Here is a 12,864-nt window from a genome sequence, read left to right on the forward strand (position 1 = left end):
TATTTTTACAAAGGGATAAGGATCTATTTATAGGTGAGGGAGGCCTCTAACCAAGTCCAACTAGGTTCTAGAATTTTTCAGGTTCAGTTTGGCTGAATTTGGACAAGATTTGGACCTAGTTTGGCTCCCTTTTGATTTGGTTTGATCTAGGAGAGAGGAGTGATAAAAATATCACAATATTTTTGAGTTAAAAACTCCACCACATGTGTGAAATAGGCGCCTCCTTGAAGTGCCCCCTTCTCCTTACCAAGGTGTCAAAAATGTATCATTATACCCAAAATATCTCATTTTTTTAGTAATATTCATAGTTTTTTTACTAATAAACCTTGTACTCAATCAACACGTCATGTTATGTGGACATTTACTCATTTTTGGATATTTTTCTTTTATAAATTGGATTTATCTCCTCCCCACACTTGGATTGATCCTAATGGCCCACAGGAACCTTAATTAGACCATAATCTAGAAATTTCTGAAAATCTAGACCCTTAGGCTAAGGTCCTTTATACCTATTTTCAATTAATTCCAATTGCACATTGGAAAGTTCTTTTTGAATTCTTGTTTCAGGGAAAACCATTTTAGACACTAGGAGGGTTTTTATATCCAAAAATATCTCAATTTTGGATTACCTCCCTCTAGACATTTTCTCTCTCCAGGCAGCCAAAACAGGCCAAAACAGGATCTTTCTTTCATTTCAAAGAGGGGAATAATTATAAGATCATAAGGGGAGGTTCTTACACCTGTACACCTCAAAGTTGGAGGGAGGAATCTTACATCCTACCCCAGTTAAAAAACGCGAGATGTCCTCATCTCTCGCAGCCTGTGATGAAGGACAACTCTTTGCCTTAAGATCCAACTAATTCGGGGGTTCCTTATAGTCTGGTCAACCCAACAGAATCCTGGAATAAAGATCCCTTCATATACAACTCATTATCAGATTCGTTTAGAACATATCATTCATATCCTTAACATAATAATGAATCTACTTCGTGGGGAAACACTGTAACATGTGTAAACAAATCCTCATATCTTGTATAAAAGGAGTTAGTAAAATTGTTCTCACTGCTACAAACAGTGAAACAATCATGCTTTCAAATGGATTATATGTGTCAAGGATCAAGAAGAACTTGTTATCTGTCTCTGCCATTCTTAAGGTTGTCTTAATGGTTCAATTTGAGGATGATAGATGTATTGTTCGTGAATTTAGTGAGACAACAAGATAATTTTTGCTTCTGGTACTTTGTCTCATGGCCTTTACAGGCTAGATGCATATGAAAATCAAAGGCATGTTATATGTACAGTTTCTACCACCAAGGAAATGAATGATGGTAAGTTTTTGCTTGCACGCTTTGGTCACTTGAACTTTCACAGTTTGTTGCATTTGCATAAACATGACATGGTGTCTGAGCCGCCACATCTTGAAGCCCCTGTCAAACATGTTTATGAATGAGGACTCTATTCTTGGGAAAATCCAGCATGCATCATTTCCCAAAGATGGTTCAGTAAGAGCTGTCCAAAAATTGCAACTTATACACATCAATGTATGTGGTCCAATGAGGACACCATCTATTGGGGGCTACCTCTATCTGTCACATTCATTGATGACTATTCCAGACATACCTGGGTATATCCATTGAAATAGAAATCATAGGTTTTTATTTGCTTTAGGCACTTCAATGTTATGGTTCAAAATGCTTCTACATGTGACATTGGTAGCGAGGGGGAGAGTACACCAATGTATTATGCCCTATACACCTCAGCAAAACAGTGTAGCTAAATGTAAAAACAGGTTTCTCATGGAGATGGCATGTTGTATGGTCAAAAGTCAAGAGTTACCTTATGGTTTCTGGCTAGAAGCAGTTATGTGTACAACATATGTTTTGAATAGGTGTCCTACAAAGGCTTTGCATACAATTACGCCTTTTGAAACTTGGAATGGCAGAAAGCCCTCTGTGGCTCACTTATGTATTTTTTGTTCTCACTTATGTATTTTTTATTGTCTTTCTTATGCACTTGTGTGCCTGAGAGCAACTTTGCAACAAGCTTGATGAGAGGGCTGTTAAATGTATTTTTATAGGATACAGCGCGAAAAGTAAGGGTTATCGTCTCTATCATCCTTCAAGTGGATTCTTGTGAGTAGAGATGTTGTATTTGTGGAATATGCAATTCAGCCCTTGCTTTCATGTAAAAAATAGCAAAATGTATGTTCGCAAGACATATTCAACACTCTCCTTCCATTATTTAATGTAGGACACATTAATATAGGGCATTTGGGTAATCCAAGGAATGCTGAAAATCAGCATGTTTTTTAGTCCACACAGGTTACAAATCAGCACGTTTTTCAGTCCATATATCAACCTATTGATGAGGCAAATGTGGATGATGCAGTTGATGAGGAAACAAGGAAAATTGTGGAGTCAAAACGTATGCCGAAATGGCTGTGTGCAAACATTACGTGACAGTAAAGTGGCCACTCCTTTGCCTAGCAGAACACATGCAAGTTCTCATCGTGCATCTCATGTTGATGGCATTATTATCATGCAGAGGAAATACATAGATATATTGTTGAAGAGGTTCAATCTTGAAGACTATAGACCTGTGGTGGCTACACCTATGGAGCCAGGTTTATGACTAAGTCTTGAAGATGCAAATGACCCTTTTGATGCTGGCTTGTATCAACAAGAAGCTATTAGATGCCTTATCTTTTTGTGTAATACCAGGCTTCACATTCAGTATGTGGTCTCAATATTGAGCTGAAATATGCATAGCCAGGAACAAAGCATTGGCAATCTATCAAACGGGTGTTCTGTTACCTAAAGGGCACTAAGCACTTTGGGTTATTTTATCCCAAGGGGAGTAAATCACAGCTGCATGCATTTACAGACTCAGACTGATGGGTGTTATGACACAAGAGTGTCCACGAGTGGTTTTTACTTTTGCCTTTGGTGATTCATGTATATCATGGCATATTAAAATACGAATAAAAGTATTATCATGCTCAAATAAAAAGAAAAACTTCTCAAGGGTATCTCACATTTTCTTCACATGCATTTAGTAAGAGACTTTTCAAGCTAGTTTCCCTAGATCTCTTACTTTATTGTTGGCACCCTTTAAAGATATTTCTTGATAGAAAATCAAGGTGACATTTTTTTTAAGTGCTCTCTAAACATGTGGCTACCCGATCAATAAGAATAAATGCATGATCATGGGAGAGACCTCCAGATTGTAGATAGAGTACCTTGAAGCATCAAGGTAAACCCAAACAACAAAGAGAGGAAGCAACCACATAATTCCTAGATTTTTTTTAAGTTTCCCTATATCTCTTACTTTATTGGCACCCTTTAAAGATATTTCTTGATAGAAAATCAAGGTGAAATTTTTTTTAAGTACTCTCTAAACATTTGGTTAACCTATCAATATGAATAAATGCATGATCATGTGACAGACCTCCAAATTGTAGATAGAGTGGCTTGAAGCATCAAGGTAAACCCAAACAACAAAGAAAGGAAGCAACCACGTGCTCTCATGCAGACAAATGTTGGTGAGACCACAAACTCAAGCAAAGATGGTTAGAGATAAAAAGGAGATGATTCCTTCAACTAATGAGGTGAAGAGACCATGTATAAGTGCAATCTCAAATAAGCATATATTAGTCACATGTTTAGTTTGAGACAAATTTCTAAAATCAACCAATCAAAGGATATAAATTTTGACCAAAAGGTCTTTAATTCATGAAAACGAGGATGTAACATGAGTTTCTTGGTAGGACAAAATAAACCTTAACACTATTTTTGTAACAAGATATAAAACTACTATGGAACACTTCTATGTCATTTTAAGTCCTTACCTTTGAAGATTTTTCCCAAGTTATCTTTGTTGATAAGTTTAGAAATGCTATCTTTGCACATTATTTCTTGTGACTTGAACTTCATCACAAAAATACAATATGATTAGATTTGACTCTTAGAAAGAGAAATATGAAAACTCTACATCCTGCCTTTTTAGTAACAAAAAGAAGGCCCTAAAGAGACCAAAAACAAGCTTGACGTGAATTGAAGACCCACTTCATATTATTTTTTAGCCCTTGGATCAAAATCAACCCACTTCATATTATTTTTTAGCCCTTGGATCAAAATCAACCTTACATTAGCCGAGGACTCTCATTTACCCTAAAATTTGAAGGATTTGGTGATGTGGTGAGTTGCACAATCCCAACTTTCTCCTTGCATTGTTGTTTTGATGGTAAAATAGTGACCTCCATCTCAAGACTTTTTCTAATTACTAATATTTGTGTTCCAATTTCTATTTGCATAAACGGGTTCTTCTGTTTTTATTGAAGGTTGCAATTTTTTCAAAGTCTTAGCCTACCAAAATGTGAAGGTCCAAGTGGTGAATCTTGGATGGACCTACGCGAAACGAGAGCATGGAAGTTCGTGGGAAATGATATGCAATACATGTATGATTATGGACTTTATCCACTTAATGAAAACTTTAGCTTAGTTTCAAAGAGATGTAAAGGTTCACAAGATCTGTGGAATAGAGTTGCAACCACACCTAAACACACACAAAGCATCCATTGTTGCCTCTAATCCCATGTGAATCAAAGGTGATTGGATTGCAATGTAGTTTAGTTTTTGTAGTGTTCAAAATATTTCTATGTAGGACAACTTGTAGTGGACATGACCTTGGTATTTCTTAAAGTTTGGAGAGGACCTTATTTACATTGTACTAACTTTTGCACCATACCACATACATCATCCCTCTAGTTTTCATTTCATATCATCATTGTAATTGTGTTTTCACTTTTACTTTGAAATAAGCCATTTATATACATGGAGGACATTTCTCTAGTTGGACGACCATTTAATGCGTTATGAATCTTTCCATTGACAACATGTTGCGTCTTTTTATTTAAAATTTATCATGTGCACGAAATTGTAAATTTAGAAGGTTTTAATCTTTGACTAAGCCTTTTTAAAAAACTTTTTATTCCTTCAATAAATTTCATAAAGCTCCAAGTACACCTACTTTTGTTATCCATGACTTTGGGGGAAAAAAACTGTATAAAAGCAAAAACTTGTCACGCACAAGAAGTTGGTTTTCATAGCAAACATACGTGGCACAATACCTTCTCATTTGTTGTGATGTCTTATTGGGCCCTTTTTTCATGCCATTATCTTACACAAACCCTTTTAATCATGTATATTACACAAATTGCATTAAAGAAAAGCTCACACTGCCCTTAATACATTTTTATAAAGAAAACTTTGATATCACTTAAAAGACATTGTTCCAAGCATTTCATATTCATTCAATGCACTAGTGTTTTTTTTTTCACAATCCTAATTTTTGTTACCTTGGGCATAAGGCATACATACGAAAGAGAAGCTATCAAGCATTCTTGTCAGCTAAGGAGCATTCTTGTCAGCTAAGGAACATGAGTGAAGTAGAATATGTCAAGCTTAGGCTTTCCTTAACAAATTTCAATGTATATCAGTGCTCCACACGTGATATCCACTCTATTTCTGGTTCGGTACTTCACATGTGGGTAGCTTCAAGTTAAGGAGACGGTTTCAGGGAAAGATCCATGGGATATTCGAACAAGCAGATGGAAAGGTCCAGTGAAAAGTAGACACCAATACCCGGTGCTAAACTGTGATCCTTCTGTCACTTCCAACGTGCTTTTGCTCACAAATCAGTCAGCCAACCCTACCATACATAAACATGTTGGTGTGGTAAAGTGATGTAAATTTCTACTAGTATGTGCATACAAGTTCCCTTGACTACTTATGTTAGTAACCCCAAACCTAGCACATTGTGTTTAGCTTGGATGGTGACTTTGCCACCATGAGTTGATCCAGTAATAAATATGATCCAGTTCCACAGGAGATGAAAGAGGAGGCACACAACACGGTGACGCTTGCTATGTTGCACTTAGAACACTGATAGGTCTCCGAGGTTGCCACTAACAGCTGAACTGACTAATTGTATGCCTTGCAAAAAGAACTGTATTTGCATTGCTTATGCCAGGACCAACATGGTACATTCATAGAGCTCTCGAGCTGTAACTGTATAAACAATGGTTTGTCCTCTGTGGTTGAGAACACTACCACCCAGAAAAGTCCTTGAACTGGACTCCCGACACGGTCATTTTTCTCTTCTTCTTATCGCTCTCTTCCAGAGATACTTCCGAACCTGGCACTGGTTCATTTCCCGACACGGTCATTTTAGAGCTTCGGAGATATTTGCCCACTCCATTACCACTTGCGGTCAAGTTCAAGTCTGAGACAGGATTACTGTACCACGTGCCAACCTTCTCCTGCAGCATTGGAGCAAGCAACTGATAAACACAATCTTCTAAGAATCCCAGATAAGGAAGCTAAAGACATCACCCCTCGGAATTTCAAGGGCACTCACATTGCTCTCATCAATCTCCTCCACCTGTGATTTCTTCTCTTCCTCCTCATCAGGCTCCGTATACGGGTTTCCAAAGACTGATACCCGCAGAATTTTCATTTCTTGCTGCCAAAAACAAAACAGCTTTCGTTACTCAACTGATGTATTCAACGTTAAAAGCTTTCATGGCAAAAAGAGCGTATTTCTAGAAGAAGCTTTGGACACATACCAATGGCCGGTCATCATCATCTACGGGAACCTTATCCATGACTGAAAGGGCATCAAGGCCACCCACCACTCGACCGAATACTGTGTGTTTGTAGTTTAAATGGGGTGCCGATTTATAGAGTATGAAAAATTGAGAGCCATTGCTGTGCGGCCCACTATTGGCCATGCTAACTACACCACGTCCTGTATGTAAGAGCTTCGAATTAAACTCATCCTTGAAAGGCTTTCCCCATATAGACTCTCCACCTTTCCCAGTCCCAGTGGGATCACCACCTTGAATCATGAAGTTTCTGTTCGCATCAAATGAAAACATAAACAAGTGAGGTTGGTATCACACAACCTTTTTATTTGAGATGAATCTTCTTTGTTTGACTCTTATATCTAGGAAAACCAAACACAAGAAGATCTGAGGTAACGCTGTCCCTAATAGCATGGATTGGCTATAGATACAGTCATACTAATGGAACGATCAAGTGGTACGGGTCAGCCAGCCCTTAGGTGGGGACTGTCGTGAACATCCAATTAGTCTCGTGCATTAAGTTATGAAATCCTGGGGTTAAAAGTCTCAGTTGCAGCACTAGAAGTAGCTGGGGCAGTGTGGAAAAGTGGGAGCTGTTTATGTGCAAGTTCAAGTACCAACCCACGTGGCCAAAGCACATGATAATAAGATGGGGGTCACCACACAGTCCCCGCCTCTATGTAATGACAAATAAGGGTTGGATGGATCCTTACCACTTGATCATTTCATTGTACGATTAGGCTTTGGGCCAATATCCAAAAAACAAAAGGGCACGCAAATATTCGGAACCATCAAACATAGCAGCAACTGTCTGAAGGGAAAGGTTTTGCAAAAACCTGATATTTCGGTGAAAAATGACGCCGTCATAGTAGCCCCGTTCGCATAGAGTTAAGAAATTCTCGCAAGTTCGGGGTGTTATGTCACAATGCAGTTCCAAGTTCAGGTCGCCATGGGTGGTATGAAGGCGAACGTAACCCTTCTTTTTTGGATTTTTCTCTACTTGTACGTACTCATAGTCATTCGTGGTCACTGGATCATAGATTGTAGAAGTAAATGACCTGGATGCTTTCCCAGAAGTATACTGGCTTCTGACCTGGCAAAAACCAACCACAAACCCCATCCACCATCCAATCAAACAATCAAAGGCCATGCACTTGTGGCATGATGTCATTTGAGCAAAAGAGAAGCCCGAGATCAACAAAACAAACCATTTTAGCATTCACGGGTGTCAATTGTCCTGCAAAATGGGCAGCCACACGAGCTGCTGTCTTTTCCTGTGAAGCCACTTTCGCAGCAGCTGCACTCCTCCCATAAACAGAAGCCGAAGCTGCATCGACAATACTGGGTGCCAAAGAGACCTTGACATCCTTAGCCTTGGTTTCATTTTCATCTGATAACTTTTCTCTTGCCTTCTCAAGCACAGCCAAAGCCGCCGCCCTCTCACGTTGTGCTTTTCCGCCACCACCCCCAAGCTTGGCGGTCTCCTTCGCCTTTTCGGTACCAAGCTCCCGCAGCATAGCTCTAGTATCCCCAGATAGATTCATGTTGTAAGCTGGGTCCTCCTTCAGTCTCTTCATCTCTGTTTGCAATATGTTAAACAGCATGAGCTTTACTTTCTCCATTAAAATGCACCTAAAACAAACAGTTTTGAAGTGTTTGGTTGCATAATAGCAAGAGGGTATTAAAGCTCAAACCTTCGTCATCAACCTTCAAATCCTGTTTGACATGTTCAAACTCTGTTAAGATATTCGTGTTGACCGAGTTGGGATCCTACAATAAATAAGACCACATGTAAGGGCTATGTCAAAGAAGGAAACTCAAAGCATTAAAAAACCAAAAAAGACCCAAATTCACCTTCTGCTAAATCACAATGAAGAGTGAATTACTGATCCTCCAATACCAGACCTGAATGGTGATAATATCATCTCTGCTAAACGGCTCATCAGTCAGCAAGTCCTTCCAATTCTTGGGTTTGACATTGAGCTCCCTTATTGCCTGCAGCAAGTATAAGGACAATGCCAGCCGGACAAAACAGTCAACTCAAAAATGGCATAGAAATTTGATGAAAAAACAAGGCAGCAAAGAAATAAGGGCATTAGAATTATAAACCACAGTGATCACGCAACTAAAACCTCATACATGTCCTCTTGCACTACATACCTCGTAGCTCCCTACTTGAAGAGAACCATTTGATAAAAAAACAAACCTCATGGGAAAAGACATTGCCCGTTGTTTTTAAAGCCACGATATGAGTGTACTCTGTGAAAACTTTGTGCAAAACCGGACACTGAAATTCACCTACATTGAGTCAAAGCAAACACAAATCCGTCAATGGCTTCCATATAATGGTCAATAGCCTCCTCCTCCTCCTCCTATATACATTGGTTTGTGAATTATATAAGTTCCAAGGACAAATTATCACAATTTGTGACACCTCACACGTGTTTCTAACATAGCTACAGATGCAGAGATGCTGTAGTTTACAAGCATAGTAATTCTCTGCACGTACACACACACACACACACACACACAAAAAAAAACACCAACCCACTCATTGCACAATGCCAGAGTGCGCACCATTTCATTTCAGGCTTTTTATTATGTCACCTGATAAGATATGATAATATTTTTGGCTAGCGTACACAACTTTTTTTTTCTGGGAAAGAGATCCTTCTATTAGTTACCAAGAAAAAGCTTTAGTGGCTAAGTACAATCTCGGCTCCACATAGGAAAGCGAGAGTCAACGCTATCTCAAACAATGGGACGAGGGGGGAACAACACACAGGTGGTCTATAGTGCCAAGTGGGCTCACCACCACTGTCAATGAGAAAGGGACCATGACACCAAATCCTCGAGAAGGCCTTGTTGCGCGGCGCTTCCGCATGTGGTAAGTGTTAGTCGTACAATGAAGAAGCAAAACAGAAGAGAGGAGGAGAGCAAAGAGAGAGAGAGAGAGAGAGAGAGAGAGAGAGAGATGTTAGACAAGATCAAGTTGTATTATAGCAAAGGGTTTACACGGGATTATACTCGCCAACAGATACTATTGACAATATGCGCTAGGAAAATGGATGATTACAACAGTGGGGAGGGAGGCCTTTAAATAGTGTCTACATAAGACCTAGTTCCCACACAACACATGAGATGCACATATTTTAACACCGCCTCTACAGCTCATAGTAGCAAATGTCTGAAGAAGAGACACTAATGAAGACGCGATGATGGACACCCCAATACTCCAGATACCGGATACACCATGGAAGATGCACCTGCCAACCTGTCTCCTCAAAACATAATGCCACCCTGAACGGCAAAGAAATTTGCTTGGCTCCAAATTCTCACACCAGTGTGCTGTGAACTCCAAGTATAGAATGATAAGCTGACGGACATACCACGCCCATAATCTCCCAGCAATGGACTGTGAACACATCATGTCAAATCCCCACCGGATCTCCTCGTGATCGTTCCTGGTACGAGACCCGAATCCTGCAAACAAACAAATAAACAACAAGGGGATGCAGGCCTGACTCACCTCCCAACCATGACAGCCGTGGGCGAGCCCACAGTCTTGGCTGTCCCCACTGAGCCACGAGCTGAGCTAACTAGGTTGCCGTACCGACCAATCTCCTCTTCGCGACGTCCCATACCGCCACGAAGCTACCCTCGCGGGCCTCAAGATTGCTGCCGGCCTCGGCTGCGTAAAGCAGGTGCACGTCTGCACTGATCCAGGCTCCAAGACCATAGAGCTCTCACAAACTCGCGACCTTGGCCACCCTTTTATAGGCTCTTGGCCGGTCATCGGGTGTCCACACTTGGGCGCCCGCCCGTCCATACTTGGGTGCCCGCCCGTTAGTCTATCCCTAACTCAGCTCGTCAATCAGCCTGCCTAGCTCCAAGCTTCCCCAAACCTCAAAGCTAGTCTTTGCGCGCGTGTAGCACACGGTAGATACACACTGTGCACATGACATACTCCCCTTCCTCTAAGAGCTCACTCCTGAGCTCACTAAAAAGCCAGGGTAATCTCTCTGAAGAGTAGTCAATGTCTCCCATGTAGCGTCCTCCTCAACAAGATCCTTCAAATGTCATGTCCTCGACATCTATAATTTCTTGAGTAACTAACTGGTCCATTCCACCCAGTACTTTCTTAAGTCTACTGACATGAAATACAGGATGAACTTTCACATGAGAAGGCAAATCCAATTCATATGCAACTGAACTAATCCTTCGTGTAATACGAAATGGTCCACAGTATCTAGGGGATAATTTCGGAGATCGACCCGTCCGTAAAGTCTCGGAATCTTTCGGAACTCGCAAATACACCATCGTTCCTTCAAAGAACTCTCTGGGTGAACGATGTCTATTAGAATAAAATCTATCTCAGTCTTGAGCACTTCTAATAGATTCCTTCGCAACTTGTAACATTTCCTGCATATCTTGCAAAAAATTACGTGCTGCATCATGCTGAAGTCCTGAGAATCCTACTGTAACAGGTAATCTAGGTTTAAAACCATACATAAGCATGAAAGGACTAAAACCTGTACTCGTATGCTTAGTACTGTTATATGCAAATTCTAACATAGGAAGATAATCCTCCCATGAACTCTGTCTTTTGGATACATATGCTCGAAGCATATCCTCCAAAATCTGATTCACTCTTTCAGTCTGGCCATCAGATTGAGGATGATCAGAGGAACTCAAATTCAAAGTTGTTTCCAACTTCTCAAAAACAAGTTTCCAAAAATCACTCGTAAACTTAAGAGTCCCTATCACTGACTATGTCCTGCGGGGTAACCCGTACAGTCTAAACAATTGCTCGATAAACTGCCGTGCTAATTGCGTAGCTGTAATAGTCTTCCGGGTCGGTAAATCTAGCCATTTTTGTCAAGCGATCTACCACAACCCAAATAGAATCGTGGCCTTGATGTGTTCTTGGCAATCCGGTAATAAAATCCATGGAAATACTTTCCCATTTATTACCTGGTATTTGCAAAGGATGCAACAACCCAGCCTGTCTAAAGCGTTCAGCTTTATTTGCCTGACAAATTTGACACTTGAGAACATAATCTTCTACATACCCTTTCATCTTTGGCCAATAAAAAGTGTGTTTCACTAATGATAGTGTCCTGTGTACCCCAGGGTGTCCAGCAGAAGGGGCATCGTGACACTCCTTAAGAATCTTAGACCTAATGTCCGTGATCTATGGTACACAAATTTTGTCATTACGGAATAGTAAACCATTCCGAATCATCCACTGGCCTCCTGCAGCCTAAATGCTAGACTGCTCAGTCATTGAGTCTTGGTCAATCAATGAGCTCCCGTCCTGGATCTTCTGCCAAAATGGACCAAAATAACTATCAGTCCTGCAAAGCCCTCTCAATGACTGAAATAAGTCAGTAGAAATCTCGGTGAACGACAAAGAATTCACCTCTCTAATTCGACTAAGCGCATCTGCAACACTATTCATGGACCCTTTCCGATAACGGATCTCAAAATCAAAATCTTGCATTAACTCAGCCCAACGAGCTTTCCTTCCTCTCAAATCATCCGCATCACACACATACTTGATTGACTTATGATCAGTCAATACCACAAACTTGGAGCCATATAAATAATGTCTCCAAACCTTGAGAGCATGAATCACAGCATAAAGCTCTTTCTCAAGGATTGTCCAACGAGATTGAGTGTCGTCTAGCTTTTTACTTTCAAAAGCAACCGGTCTACCATCTTGAAATAGAGCAGCCCCGATAGCATAGTCACTGGCATCAGTTTCAAGAACATAAGGCCGACTAGGGTCAGGTAATGCTAAGATAGGTGCTTCCTTGACTTTATCTTTCAAAAGTCTGAAGGCCATATCCAAATCGTTATTCCAAGTGATAGGTTGATTTGACTTACGTCCATGACCTTTCAATAAGTCGGTCATCGGTAGTGTGAGCTGAGAGTACTCCCGCACAAATTTTCGAAGAAAAACTACAAAACCGAGAAAAGAACGAAGTTGTTTCACTGTTCGCGGTATAGGCCAGTCCAGAACCTTATGAACTCGGTCATAGTCAATGCTCAATCCATCTCTAGTGATCTTGTGTCCCAAGTAAATGATGTGTCATAAAGAACTCACATTTACTTAATTTAGCATATAGTCAATTCTGTCTTAAAATAGATAAGACAATCGTGAGGTGTCTAACATGATCCTCAAGAGTACGACTATATATCAAAATATCATCAAGGAA

The 12,864-nt window shown here is 40.3% G+C and overlaps 1 protein-coding gene across 1 annotated transcript in view; it reads right to left on the reverse strand.

The window, feature by feature from the left end:
* Positions 1-5,253: 5,253 nt before the first annotated feature.
* PUB49 (plant U-box 49) overlaps positions 5,254-12,864 on the reverse strand; it is a 41,299-nt gene continuing 33,688 nt past the window's right edge. Inside the window, exons 4-11 of the mRNA XM_086798278.1 lie at positions 8,850-8,941; positions 8,549-8,638; positions 8,338-8,413; positions 7,852-8,222; positions 7,480-7,736; positions 6,626-6,914; positions 6,418-6,522; positions 5,254-6,319 (exon numbers count right to left, since the gene is read on the reverse strand). Coding sequence (XP_086654404.1) covers positions 6,107-6,319; positions 6,418-6,522; positions 6,626-6,914; positions 7,480-7,736; positions 7,852-8,222; positions 8,338-8,413; positions 8,549-8,638; positions 8,850-8,941 — 1,493 coding nt within the window. The 3' untranslated portion in view covers positions 5,254-6,106. The remainder of the gene's footprint in view (positions 6,320-6,417; positions 6,523-6,625; positions 6,915-7,479; positions 7,737-7,851; positions 8,223-8,337; positions 8,414-8,548; positions 8,639-8,849; positions 8,942-12,864) is intronic.

Source organism: Cibotium barometz, chromosome 5 (genome assembly GCF_041138505.1).
Source record: "Cibotium barometz isolate CiBa-2024 chromosome 5, ASM4113850v1, whole genome shotgun sequence".
Taxonomy (NCBI): Eukaryota; Viridiplantae; Streptophyta; class Polypodiopsida; order Cyatheales; family Cibotiaceae; genus Cibotium; species Cibotium barometz.